A 13,676-nucleotide genomic window follows, 5' to 3' on the forward strand; every position below is an offset into this window, starting at 1 on the left:
ATTGCAAATCTTTCACTTGTGCATGTATGAGATTTGCATGCTACTGACATGGGAGGCACTTCTTGATGAACTCACAAGCATCATGTTCCATAGTAGGCCAATAGTATCCTACTCATAGCAACTGTTTATCTAGGACGATAACACTCCAATGAGCACAACAAATACCAACGTGTACTTCATGTAATACAAGTTTTGATTATGCAACACCTAAACATCTAGAGAGGACATTGTGATAGCCTTGACCCGACAAATAAGGTTTCGACGTTGATTGTGAGTTAGGTGAACAAAAATGATACCATCTTTAAGGTAAGCATAGATATCTTGGTACCAAGGGGATTAGGACCAACAATTCCGTACACCATTTCAGTTTCAGGACCTTCATAAGTGAGTAGATGAAGTTGTTCAACCGAGAATTCATATTTTGTCGCTTCATGGGGGACATCAAGGAGGGAACCAATAGTGGCCATGGTAACGACTGCTTTATTTTGCATTCTTAGGACTTGCTCAAATTGGATGGACTAGAAATACTTTTTGAAATCATCGACCATTCTTTTGTAGGGGAGCAACTTATCATCTTTTGTCTAAAACTCATCATTGACCTGTTTGATAACGAGTTGGGGGTCACCAAAGACTTGTAAATTTGCTATATTCCATTGCATGACCATCTTAAACCCTTTGAGAAGAGCTTCATATTGAGCGATATTATTAGTGCATGGAAAGGCCAATTTAAATGCTTTAGGGATATAATCACCTTGAGGAGTGACAAATAAGATCCTTGCTCCTAGCCCATGTCATGTGAAAGATCCATCAAAGTATAGTTTCCAACTTGGTGGTTTAGTAATGTTGCAAAGATGCTCATCAAGAAATTCTGTGATTAAAGGTTGTGCATCTGTTAAGGGTGCTTCAACTAATCGATCTATGATGACTTGACCCTTGATTGACTTGCAGTCCACATGTTGAATGTCAAACTCACTAAGCAACATAACCCATGTAACCATTTGTTCTATAAGTGTAGTCCTAGAAAGTAGATACTTGAGAGGATCTATTTTGCAGATGATGTTTTTGTATGATTGAACGTATAGTGCTTGACTTTTTGAGAATGAAAGGCCATTGCTAGGCATGCCTTTTCCATGGGAGTATAGTTGAGCTTGTAACCACTAGTGTGCAGCTGATGTAGTACACTGATTGCTCTTTACCATTCTCATCTAATTGTGCCAAAGTGCCCCTAGTGCCATTGTGCTAGCTGAGATGTATAGAATGAATGGCTTGCCTGGAATGCGAGGCATCAAAATAGGTGGTTTGGTGAGATAATTCTTTGATCTTTTCAAAGCCCCATTGACAGGTGGGGCTCCACTTAAAGGCAAACTCCTTGCGAAGTAAATGAGTGTACGGTTGACACTTGTCTGCCAATTGTGCTATGAAACGATTTATAGATTTTAGCTTTCCTTGTAGACTCCTTAATTGTTTGTCGTAGCAAGGAGGCATGCCCATGATAGATTTGACCTTTTTTGGATCTACTTCAATGCCTTAGTTGGAAACAATGAAGCCTACCAATTTGTCTGATGTGACACCAAAGACACATTTCTTGGGATTTAACCGAAGCTGATACTTTGCTAATTTGCCAAAGATGCGTTCCAACATATCCAGATGTTCTATTCTTGTTTTTTATTTCCTAGGGAGGTCATCCACATAATCTTCTAGAATGATATGAATCATGTTGTGAAAGATGACCATCATTGCACTTTGGTATGTTGCCCTTGCATTTTTAAGACCTAAGGGCATGACACAATAGTAGAAGGTTCCCCACAGTGTTGTAAAAGTTGTTTAATGTTGATCATTTTCAACTATTTTGATTTGATTGTATCTAGAGAAACCATCCATAAGTGAGAGCATCTCATGTCCTGTAGTAAGATCTACTAAGATATCGATGTTTGGTAGTGGAAAGTCGTCTTTAAGGCATGTGCTTTATTTAGGTCTCTGAATCTGTGCAAATGCGAATATCCCCATTTGGTTTTGAAATAGGTAATATGTTGGAGATCCATTTTGATTAGTCAATGGGGTGTATGAAGCCCACTTTTAGGAGCTTTTTTAGTTCTGCTTTGACCAATAAAGCCACCTTTGGATCGTGCGTTTTTCTTAAATTTTGTTTCACGGGTTTTGCGTCTGGATTGATAGGTAAATGGTGAACCACCAAAGAAAGACCTAACCTCGACATGTGAGTGTATGACCACACAAAATTAACTGATGCAGCTTCATTAAGGAGGGCATGGAAGTCACCCCTTTTTGTGTCTGATAAAAAAGCAGCCGCATAGGTGATACGTGGATAATCAAGAGTACCCAAATGAATTTCCTTGATTTCTTCTATGAGAATGGAAGGCTTCTCTGATCTGATTATGTCTATGAGAGGAAGAGGAGACTCCTCATTCTCTAGTGCCTTAGAGAGGTTTTCACTAGAAGATACGTCCTTAATTTTTATTATTTGTTGATCTAAAAATGCCTTAGAAAAGTTTTCACTAGGAGACCTTTGACTTTTTGTTTCATTTTTACTTTTGCGACTAAGGATTTTCTCTTCCCCATAACAAGCTTGAGTATCAAGCTTGTAAACACACTTAGAATCTTGCCCTAGATTAGATGAAGGCTTTGTAGCACCCATGAATTCTAAGATTGCTTCATCACTTTGCAAAATGTTAATGCGTGCAATTGTTTGTTGGTCCCAATCAAGAAGTTTGGGATGATAGAGGGATAGCTCAATGGTCATGATGGAATTTTTGAAAAAGGAAGAGGATATATCAACATCGTCATAAGCTCTCTTGATTTCTTCTTTAGGAATGTCTTCGATAGTTACAAAATCGTGCCCATCATCATAGAAAACATGTTCTGAAGGTGCAAGTTCATGTCGAGTGGCGTTGTCAAAGCCCAACCCTTGGTGTTTAGGACGAATTGTAGGTTCCAAAGGATCTCTTATTCCATTCTCTTTGTGTCCTAAGACAAGACTTTGGTAATTCCATTTTCGAGTGACTAGCTTATGGGATTTAGGATAATTTTCCTTGAAATAGTTCAGAAGCTTATCATTAGTTTTAGGTTGATCTTGATATAACCATCCGTTGATATCTCCTTCAAGTTCATCATCCAAACGCTTGTTGACTGAAAAGTAATGGTAACCATTTGTCTAACAAGAGGAGCCTTCAATTGGTACTAGTCAATAGGTTTGTCATGTGTGTGCAGATCAAGGGGCATTGCCCCCACTACAAATACATATGTGAGAGAGTATTCACCACATCCTTTGTTGTTGATCTTGAGTTGGGAGTGTTGTGGAAAGTGTGGCTTCATTGGTGGTGGAGGATTTAAGGGTATCAGGATCTACATAGGACAATGAGGAACTAGCTTGTGAGGTACTAATTTTTGTTCATGGGCAATAATTGGAATGAAGCCTCAAGAGCACGATAGTACTTGAAAGGTTGGGTATCCACATGTATGGGGACTTTAGTGTGATTGAATGAGAACTTGAGACACTGACGGTATGTGGAGGGAACAACTTGCATGGTATGAATCCATGGGTGGCCAAGGAGGATGTTGTAGGGTAAGTCAAGATCAACAACAAGGAAAATTGTATGATGCAAGGCAGGTCCCACCTGAATGGGTAACGAGACAGTTCCTTCTGAAGTACACTCTAGGTTGTCATATGATTTTATGGTAATGATCTTATTTTGGATACCTACTACAATGTATACCACTTGTTTAAAATTTTTCAAAGTGCATAGATTAAGGACAAAGCCATTATCCAATATGACACACTTCACTATGCTTATTGACAATGATAGCGATACGAAGTGGGAGATTATGATTAGGCAAGATGGATGGAATGCCAATATGCAAAAATGAGAGACTGTGTGAAGATGCCAAGTGTCCCACAAGGGCTTGGAATTACGTAGGATCTATGTTGTTAGGGACTTGAGCATCTTGCAATGCTTTGTGTGAGGATCTATTGAAGGATTGGTAATGTGCGAAGGAGATCCAAGATGGATATTTGTGTGGGGGTATTACCTAGGTGTTCTAGGATATTCTATTGTGCATTAGAGGAGGAAGCAATAGGTGCTCTCGCAATAGATATTCTTCCCCTATGGGTGGTAATAACACATTGGGAATTTTGTCCCTTTATGTGGATCACACCAATGTGATCTTCAACTTGAGTGATGCAACGAACTATATTACCCAAGTTGACTGTTGCAGTTGTGTTGTTGGTATTGTTGTGATTGGTTTGATTTTTCTTATTATCATTGGCATTTGAAGTGCTGGCACCTTGAGTGTGCTTAGGGAAGGCATTCTCATAGATTTGCAAATTAGCATTAGGCGAGGCATGATTAGGAGGATCAACTATGATATCCTTCTTATCAATAAGATCTTGGATGCAATGCCTTAGCTTCATGCATTTAGCTATTGCTTGCCCCTTGACTCAATGGTAATCACAATATTTGCTCTCCTTGTGCCATGTTGGTTCCAGAGTTGATGGATTGATTGGTTGTCTGAGGGTAAACAACTAGGTTTGCATTGACCATCTTCTAGAAGACAACCTTCAAAGGTTCGCCCAAAGGCGTGAAATTGCGATTTCGTTTACCATGGTTTCTTTGTTTAGGTTGACCTTGTGCGACATAAATGGTAATAGTTTGGCAAGCTGCTTGCAGAACAATAGCTGGGGTGGCAACCACAACCTAGACATGTTTGGTATCAATAACCCCTTCACCATTAACATTCTTGTTTTTGTTCCAATAACGATATTGATCATTATTAGGTTTGTCCTTGTACTCTTTGTAAAGCTTGATGACCCCTTCTGATATCAAGGCTTTCTCTATACCAACCCCTTTTTCACTTATGTCTTTGAAAGAATTGATGCAATACATGCACATGTTGTAAGCCATCTTAGGGTGCAAGTTATCAATGAAGATGGTCACAAGATGTCTTTCACGGGGTTTATAGGAAAGTCATGTAGAGAGAGCTTGCCACCAATGCAAGTAATCTCCAAGGCTCTCTCCTCCCTTTTGCTTTGCATTGCATAGATCGGGTAGTGTAATCTAACTTTCAATATTATATGAATATTGAGATGTGAACTTTTTAGACAAGTCTATGAAAGTTTTGATTGTTCTATAAAGGATTCTTAAGTGTCATTCCAAGGTAGGGCCTCCTAGACTCTTGGGAAACAATCATAAGTGGTAGTCATCATTGTAGGTCACTTCTTGACAACCCATATAGAATTCTAAGATATGGTTGATGGGGTCACCTTTTTCTTTATATTTATCAAATTTTGGAATTTCAAAGTGCTTGGGAAAGGGTACCACAATGATGAACTTGTGAAACGGGTATGGATAAAGGTCCTCAAACTTAAAAGTCTTCTCAAAAGTGTTTGTACGTAGTTCTTTGAGAGCCATTTTCATTTCCTCCCACTTAGGATTAACAAGTTGTGGAGCAAGTACACCAATGACATTGTATCCTGGTATTGCAAAGGGATCAGATGGAGGCAATGGATAGATAGGCGACTGGTGTTGGGATGTGCGGAGGAAAATGTTTGTTGCTGGGGCGAAGTTGTCTATTGATAGGCATGAGGTGTTTGTGATGCATATGTAGGTTGTTGTTGTTGATGATGAGATGCCAGTGATTGGTAAATGACTGCTAGTTGGGAATGAAGTGTGGATAAGAGGGTTGATGTTGTGACAAGGTTTGATGGTAGATGGGTGGTGTAGTATCAAAAAATCACACCTTATACAATTTAACACAACAAATGGTGCCTTCCTCCACATCATTGGAGGTTGTGTACTACCGTTTTTGTCTTTTTGCCCACCTAGATCGCTTTGTTATCTCTAGACTGGAATCTTACCAACTCTATTGACTTGTCATCCTCAGGACACTAGCATGACACAAAGACGTTTGTGTGACGCGCTAGCGTCCTGCAAATCTAATAGTTCACAAGTGGCCATTTGAGCGTTACACCTATGCCTGGAAGGAATCATAACACCTCTGCATGCGCCCATCGACATCAATTTTCCTTCCATGGCCTATATCTCTCTCGTTTGAAGGCATTTTGGAGGGTTCTTGATCTTTTTCTTGTAGGTGGAAGCTTTTGGCGATCTTCTTGAGCAATATTAATAGGTTTTCCAATACTTTGAGGATCACCATTGTTGTAGTCTCTCGAACAACCCACAGTGTTGTCTTCACAAGCGTTGGAAGGGGAGTTATCTTGCTTTCCATTAGTTTATCTACATATTTGTAATCTTTTATTTCAATTTATCTATTATCTTAATTATTTTTCTCTCATCTTTATCAGTCTATTTCATCGTTGCTACTATTTAGGTTGTTCGTGTAGGTGGAAACACCGAAACATAGGTTTGACAAAGGCAAACTCCAAAACACAACCCCCAACATTTTCCTTCTTGCTTGTATGCAGGTTTATTGTCGTGGGAAGGCAATCATCTTGCGAGAGGCTTCAATCGTGGAACAGTTGTAAGCTTCCCTCATATTTTCTCTTTATTTTAGTACTTTGTATTCTGTACTGTTGATTTAGTTTGTTATTGTATCGCTTGTGTAGTAGTTTTATCATACCTGTCGCTTTTGTTCGACTTCTGTGTTTCGTCCGTACAAGATGACAGTGCGTTGGGCTGGTGTCCCAGTTCCGTGCGCTTGTCCCGAGGACAAAGGCTCGACATAGTCGTCCAGGAGTCTCATTTGCAATTTGTTAGCTTAGCTTTTCATTTTTATCCCTTGGCTCACCCTTAGCTCTAGTATAGAAGAGGTACTGGAGAGCCAATTTGTTCTCTAGGATCCATCATCCTTGAGGTAACAAATTTCCTCGACTACATTTTGGTGAAGCCAATTTCTTTTTTTGTATCGTGCATTTACCTTTTAGTTCATTGCATACATTTAAAATCTAAAATCTAAAATTTAAATAATTTAAAAATAAAAAGAAAGAGCATAGTTTGCATTTCCATTTTAGCATTTGCATGTTTCTTTATCTTTCCATTTAGCAAGCTTTAGACCAAACCCTTCGTGTCCCTGTAGTGTGGTTTCAACGTTGTGAGGCTTGTCTATGAGCTTTACGACCTAAATTGCCATAGGAGTCCTAGTCAGGAGGACATCTAAACGAAGTTTCCCTCCCGATCGTTACAATCCTCCTCTAACTGGCGCGATGTTCAAAGATCCACTATCTCACTCAAACGATCATTTCCCTCTCGTTGATGTAGAGTGGATTGTCTCTCACTGGTTTGTGCTACCTTGTCTAGGTATCTCCTCCAAGCTACACAAGAACCATCCAATGATTATGTAGACGTATAAAAATGACCATATTCCTAAAATGAATATTTAATGTTCATTTTAATCTCATTCCTCTATTTAATTAAATCTAATTTAATTAAATCATCCACATTCTTCTATTTAATTAAATAAATTATTCAATTTATTTATTTAAATTCACTTAAGTCTTTTATATCATTTAATTGAATAAATCATTTTATTTAATTAAAATCCTTTCTCTCTACTTTTTAATTAAATTTACATTTAATTAAATAGTTCACCCCAATTAAATAAATCTAACTTATTTAAATCCCCAACTTGCAATCAAATTAAAATAAAGCAATTTATTTTAATTAAATCCTATTATCCCTACCCACTTGCATTTTCCTACATCTCCCACTTGCCCCCTAAACCTCTTCCTAAATTCTTCTAGAACCCATCTAATCCTAATCTGTTAACCTAAACCCATCAATTATCCCCTTTCCTTAAATTTGAGGAGGTCACTTCTCAAATTTGGAGTAAAGTCTCCAAAAAGCATTAAAGCCTTTATGCCTTCAAAAAGTTAACTTGTTGAATACCCCCAAATTTGGAAGGACTCTTACAAATTTGTCCCCAAAAGTTTTTAAACCATTAATGGTTAACTAACCCTTAGTGGCATGGTTAGAGACTTTTTGCCTAACTTAACCTTCATCTAACCCAAGGGTCTCATCAAGCATTCATTGTTTTGACCATGGTTATCCCTTTAACCTTTGCACAAGAGTTTATCCTTTGGGTAAAAGCTTTATCCATTGGTTAACCCTAACCTAACCTTAACCCTTACCTTCTAAGGTAACCTTCATGTCTTCTCAAACATTTAATGCTTCTTACCTCTCCTCTCAAGCAGTCTTATGTTGACAATTGTCACCATTTCATTGGTGGAAATTATAAATATGGATTGATAACTTTCAATCATGACCCTTGATTAGATCCTTCAATCCTGACCATCCATTGCTCTATTTGCCCTATAAATAGAGCTCTCATTCCTCCATTTTGATCATCCAAGTTTTTATCATCACACTTATACTCAATTTTAGCATACATCTAGCCTCTCTTTGTAATATTAATTAATCTAATAAGCATTTTAGAGCATTTCTATTATCATTAGCTTAAATCATATAACTAGTATAACATGTTAGGATAGTATTATTACTAATCTTGTCATCTTATAATCTAGTTTAACTCATTTGATAGAATCATGCATAAATGGGATGCATTCATGTTAAAATTAATCTAAATCATCCCTCGTTCTTGCATTCGTCATCCTTAAGTCACTTTGCTCAGTGATCTGAGAGCAAAGGCATGGCTTGAGGGACCTTGTGAGATAGAGAACCATGGAACCCACCTTGGGAAGTTGAGTCATTACTCATGACTCCATAACTTGCACCAAGAGTCCCATGGGTGTGTGGACATGTCCTTTGAATATTTTCACATATTGAGTTTCATTGACCTGCTTTTCCCGCATACATTTCTGGCACCCACCGTGGGGCCCAACCCCATAAATCAAATCGGTTTTTGAATCTAACCACTTTTGCAGTACGCGGGAAACAGGAATCAGCGCATGGAGAACACCCCTTAGCGCATCTGGTTAACATTCCAGTGCATCTGGTACACTGTTCGGTGCGTGGGACTCATTTCTTAGCACGAAAAAACCATCCCTTAGCGCATCGGATTTTAACATTTTTCCTGTAAGTCTCGGCACGGGAACTTAACAGAATAGCGCATCAGTCTAACAGTTCAACGCTTCAGGTTCGTTTGATAGCACATCACAAGTTTTCTGTAGCGCATCACAAACAGAAAACAGAAAATTAATTTGTAACCGATAGTAAAATTTAGACTTGTGGAAGTCCACGAAACCATCCTCTTGCTAACTAATTAATTTGTTTTTTTTGCAGGTTACTAACAATTTGATTGCAGGTTTGGAGTCTATTCTATGTAGGCTAGAATTAAAGTAGTTTAAATTTTACTAACTTTTCTAAGTTAGTTAAAATTCAAATTCCTTTCATTTCTTGTTTAAATAAAATTGAACTCACACCTTATTTTGGGCAAATAAAAAGAACAACAAAGAAATCTTTCTTGCTTTCTTAGGAGAAAAAATTTCATTTTGGACTCTAAAAAGAACCATCAAATTTCATTTCTGCAAAAGGCTTTTAAAAGAAACCTCACCATCCTTTGGTGTTTAAAAGGATCAACTTTTAAATTTTTGCAGGGTAAAAGAACTTCACTTGTCCAAATTCATTCAAAGTTAAAGAGGGGAGATCTTCCCCTTTAGTCGATTTCTTTCGTTGAAGTCGATTTCTTTCGAGAGGTGTATGCCCCCTCAAGAATTTTGTCAAAAGAAAATTGACAAAAAATTCTTGAAATAAAGAAGAAAGAATTTGAGTGGAGGGGATAAGTGAGAGAAAGAGGAAGTAGATGTAGAAAAACTAGAAGAGAAAATAGAAGATGTGAGACCGCGGAGGGAATGGGCCCTCGAAGGGGCCCATATAAGCCACAAAGGGCCCAATGAGGAGTCATTGTTACACACAAGCCTTGGAACCAATCAGAGCCTAGAAGAGAGAGGAGAGATGGATCGCATTCCTACACGTGATCATCGCATCGAGAGGATCTGACAGTACGACAGACCCACTAGCTATGGACCCTCGGTATGTAGGACCATCCCCCCTTTTATATTTTCTCCTAGATTGCTTGATGTGATTGGCTCTCCAACATTTTGCACAAATGGATGTGATGGATTTGAAGGATGAGATGGATAATATTGCTAAGTGTGGATGAGGAGTAACTTTGGCATGATAAGGGCGCAATGATGGTTTCCTAGGCACAAACTAGCAACATGAACTTTCTAAAATTGGAGATGAAATGTGACGGAATGGAGTCCTCAATTTATAGGGAGAGAGGAGGAGAAATGAAGGGTTATGATTGACCCAAGATGGAGGGTTCGGATTCCTTGTGAGCTCACACAAGGCCCAAGAGGAGGTGTGGAGACCAAGAGATATGCCTTAAAGGTATTTGTTGTCTCCACACTCCTCAAGGTTCATTGGGAAGACTTCCCAATGTTCCTTGAGAAGAGCAAGGGATAAGATATTTCTTGAGGGATGGAAAGGAAGAATTAAAAATTCTTCAAAAAGGATGCCCATGGGGATTGGAGGAATAAGGAGGAATTAAAAATTCCTTGGAAGATGAGATGCCTAGAGGAATGTGAGATTTTGAAAATCTCACATTCATCTAGGAAAAGAGCATTTAAGGAGAGTGGTTGGATGGAAGGGACAAGGAGTTGACTTTGTGGCTAATCGTGATGATTAGCCACTAGCAACTCATTAGGAGGGAGATTGGAGGAAAGATTAGGTGGGATTATGGTAGATAAGATTTGTAGGAGGATTTGACTAGGAGAGAGAATGAGTGGAGGGAATTAAAAATTAGAAGAATAATGCTAAGTGAGCTTAGGGAGTTTCTGGAAGAATTTATTAGGTTAATGATGGATTAGGGAAAAGGTGATTTGTAGGAATCACTTAGATCAACTAATTAATTGAAATTAATTAGTTAAGAGGAGGAATTTGAAGAGATTTAATATTGGAGATTTTTAGAAGAATAAAAGGGGATTGATTTATTAAATAAATCAATCAACAAACTATAGTGACAATATTAATTATAATTAATTGATATTGAGGAGAATTAAAAATTGGCATAATTAATAATCAGGACCTTTAAAATAATTAAAATAATTATTTTTAAGTGTCTACATTTTGCCCCTCTTTTTACAAACGAGAAATTTGGCAGTGGGTAAAAGATATAAGAAAAATAAATAGATGCCCCAACGTAAAGCGTGGGAAGTGTATGCCCCCTCGAGAATTTTGTCGAAAGAAAATTGATAAAAAATTCTCGTAATAAAGAAGAAAGAATTTGAGTGGAGGGGATAAGTGAAAGAGAAAGAGGAAGTAGATGTAGAAAAACTAGAAGAGAAAGTAGAAGATGCGAGACCGCGGAGGGAATGGGCCCTCGAGGGGGCCCATATAAGCCACAAAGGGCCCAATGAGGAGTCATTGTTACACACAAGCCTTGGAGCCAATAATATTATATTATATAATACAATAATATATTATTGTATTATATTATATAGTATAATACAATAATATATTATATAATATAATATTGTATTATATTATATAATATAATATTGTATTATATTATATAATATAATACTGTATTATATTATATAATATAATACTGTATTATATTATATAATATAATACAATAATATATTATATAATATAATATTGTATTATATAATATATTGTTATTTTAAAATAATTTAACTATAAAAATCAGATATCCGATTTTATTTGATTTCTCCGAGACAATAAAAGAGGACTGTGACAGCCCGTGGGATATTTTTTACCCATGACTGTGTGAATTCTAGCAGTCAGAGTAGTCCAGGGCCCATACGTCCCCCCTCCTATTGATCCCCCACCTCCAGTGCAACATCCAGATATCATCTGTGAGGCGGCATCACAGACCATATCGGCTATTCGCTCTTTGAGTAGCCTTTTGGTTTCTCAGGCTGGGGCAGTAGCTCAGCCTTCTTTTGATGGTAGCGATGCATCCGGTGGTGCTAACACGTCCTCCTTGGCTCCACACATTTACGTGCCCCATAGTTGTATCATGTGTGGCACCTATGCTTGGGTCCAGTTGGACAACCTATTGATCCTCCTACGTGCACTATAGATTATGAGGTGCATGAGATGCACAATGCACCAGATGTTATGATAGGAACTGGAGGATACCTTGGAGAGTCCTTGCATGCTAGAGGCGAGGAGGCACCTTCATCATACGTTGATGATGTAGTGGTAAGATTTGTATTTTCACCGTTCATTCTATATTTTAAATGAATATTTATAATCTAGATAATATTAAGTACTAATTTTTATTTGCATGGTCTATTCAACAGTTGATGACAGAGGAGGAGTTGGCACAAATCCAGGAGGGCACCTTGACGACCATTTCATTTGGCCTTGATAGTTTTACAATACATATATTATTGCACCTAGTCGTTTGTATTTTATTGTATATACATGCTCATCATTTATATTGGTATTAATTAGATTAAGTAGTAACATGCATGTATATCTTATTTTACTCTTGTAGGGCACAAGTAGCGCGAGTGCGGGGCTGTGCAATTCGGGATCTAGTAGTGCAACTGGAGACAAGGGAAAGGTAATTGAATGCAAATATGATTGAATGAATAGTTTAAATAACTTATAATGATTATACATGTCTAGACATAGATTGATAGTTTCACATACTTGTTGTGTATATATGTACAGAAAATTATTAGCTTCACACCCTTGTTGACTACACCCACTATACCAGAAGAAGAAGAAGAAGCAGAAGAAGAAGAAGAAGCCTTGGATACATGTGTTTATTTTATTTTGTGTTTAGTAGATATAATTTGTTATTATCAGTGACAATTATATGCTAACTTGTATCAATGTCATGTTTGTGAACATATGTAGGTTGTGTATGGAAATATTGAAAACATACCCCCTCTACCGAAGACATACATCAAGAGTCCTCCAAAGCTGAAGAGAAAACGTGGAGATGAAGTAAACAATAATAGTTCAATTATAGTTCATTTTTATGTTAACTTTTTGAATGCGATTTATAGAATATAACTAATCTTAATCGTGAACCTTGTTTTTTCTTGTGCTAGATCCTTCAGAGCCGAGCGGTGTGGTGAAGAGGATCAATTTTGATGATCCATCGATATCTTAGGATGTTATAGATAGTTTTGGGATGCTTACATGTCTAGTTGGCATGTATATTTTGTATAGGAACATACATTCACATATATAGACATACATTTTGTTTGAGTTGGCATTTATGTCATATTTGTGTATGGACATACACTTGTAATCATTTGACATTTTTATATATACAGAAGTTGATATTTGATCATATAAATTGTTGCTCATGTGTGCATGGTGTTATCATTTTAAACTTTAATCTTCAATCCAATAATTAACAATGGTTAATAATGGTTATTTAATGAACAATACAATACAATTCATTTCATTTCATCGTAAGTGTTGTTTGTATAATCTTGAGATTATATATAATTCATTTCATCTAAATCGTAAGTATTAAATTTGGTTGCCTTTGGCAACTTCACCAAATTTAATGACCTCCTTGCTCATCAGGCCTCCATGAGGTCAAATTTGGAAGACAAGTGTTTTGATGGATTCTCAATGTAAATAAGGTGAAATATAATCATTTTCTATGTAATAAGGTCATTTAGACCAATATTTGTTATGTTTAGTCATGGGTTACTCATATTGGCAAAATTGCTCAAGATTGTTCTACTCGAC

At 37.2% G+C, this 13,676-nt stretch overlaps 1 protein-coding gene across 3 annotated transcripts in view; it reads left to right on the top strand.

Moving 5' to 3' along the window:
- The window catches only part of LOC131065601 (uncharacterized), a 195,436-nt gene extending 182,232 nt beyond the window's left edge, over positions 1-13,204 (top strand). Inside the window, exons 7-10 of one of the 3 annotated variants that reach the window (XR_009111454.2) lie at positions 12,457-12,525; positions 12,636-12,726; positions 12,825-12,914; positions 13,022-13,202. Coding sequence is in view for 2 of the 3 variants with exons in the window: in XM_058000339.2 (XP_057856322.1) it covers positions 12,457-12,525; positions 12,825-12,914; positions 13,022-13,048 (186 nt within the window). In the remaining variant the exon portion in view is untranslated. Of the gene's footprint in view, positions 1-12,456; positions 12,526-12,635; positions 12,727-12,824; positions 12,915-13,021 lie in introns of all 3 variants that reach the window. The other 2 variants (XM_058000339.2, XM_058000188.2) reach the window with 2 other exon arrangements.
- The last annotated feature ends 472 nt before the right edge of the window (positions 13,205-13,676 follow it).

This window comes from Cryptomeria japonica, chromosome 7 (assembly GCF_030272615.1).
Source record: "Cryptomeria japonica chromosome 7, Sugi_1.0, whole genome shotgun sequence".
Classification (NCBI taxonomy): domain Eukaryota; kingdom Viridiplantae; phylum Streptophyta; class Pinopsida; order Cupressales; family Cupressaceae; genus Cryptomeria; species Cryptomeria japonica.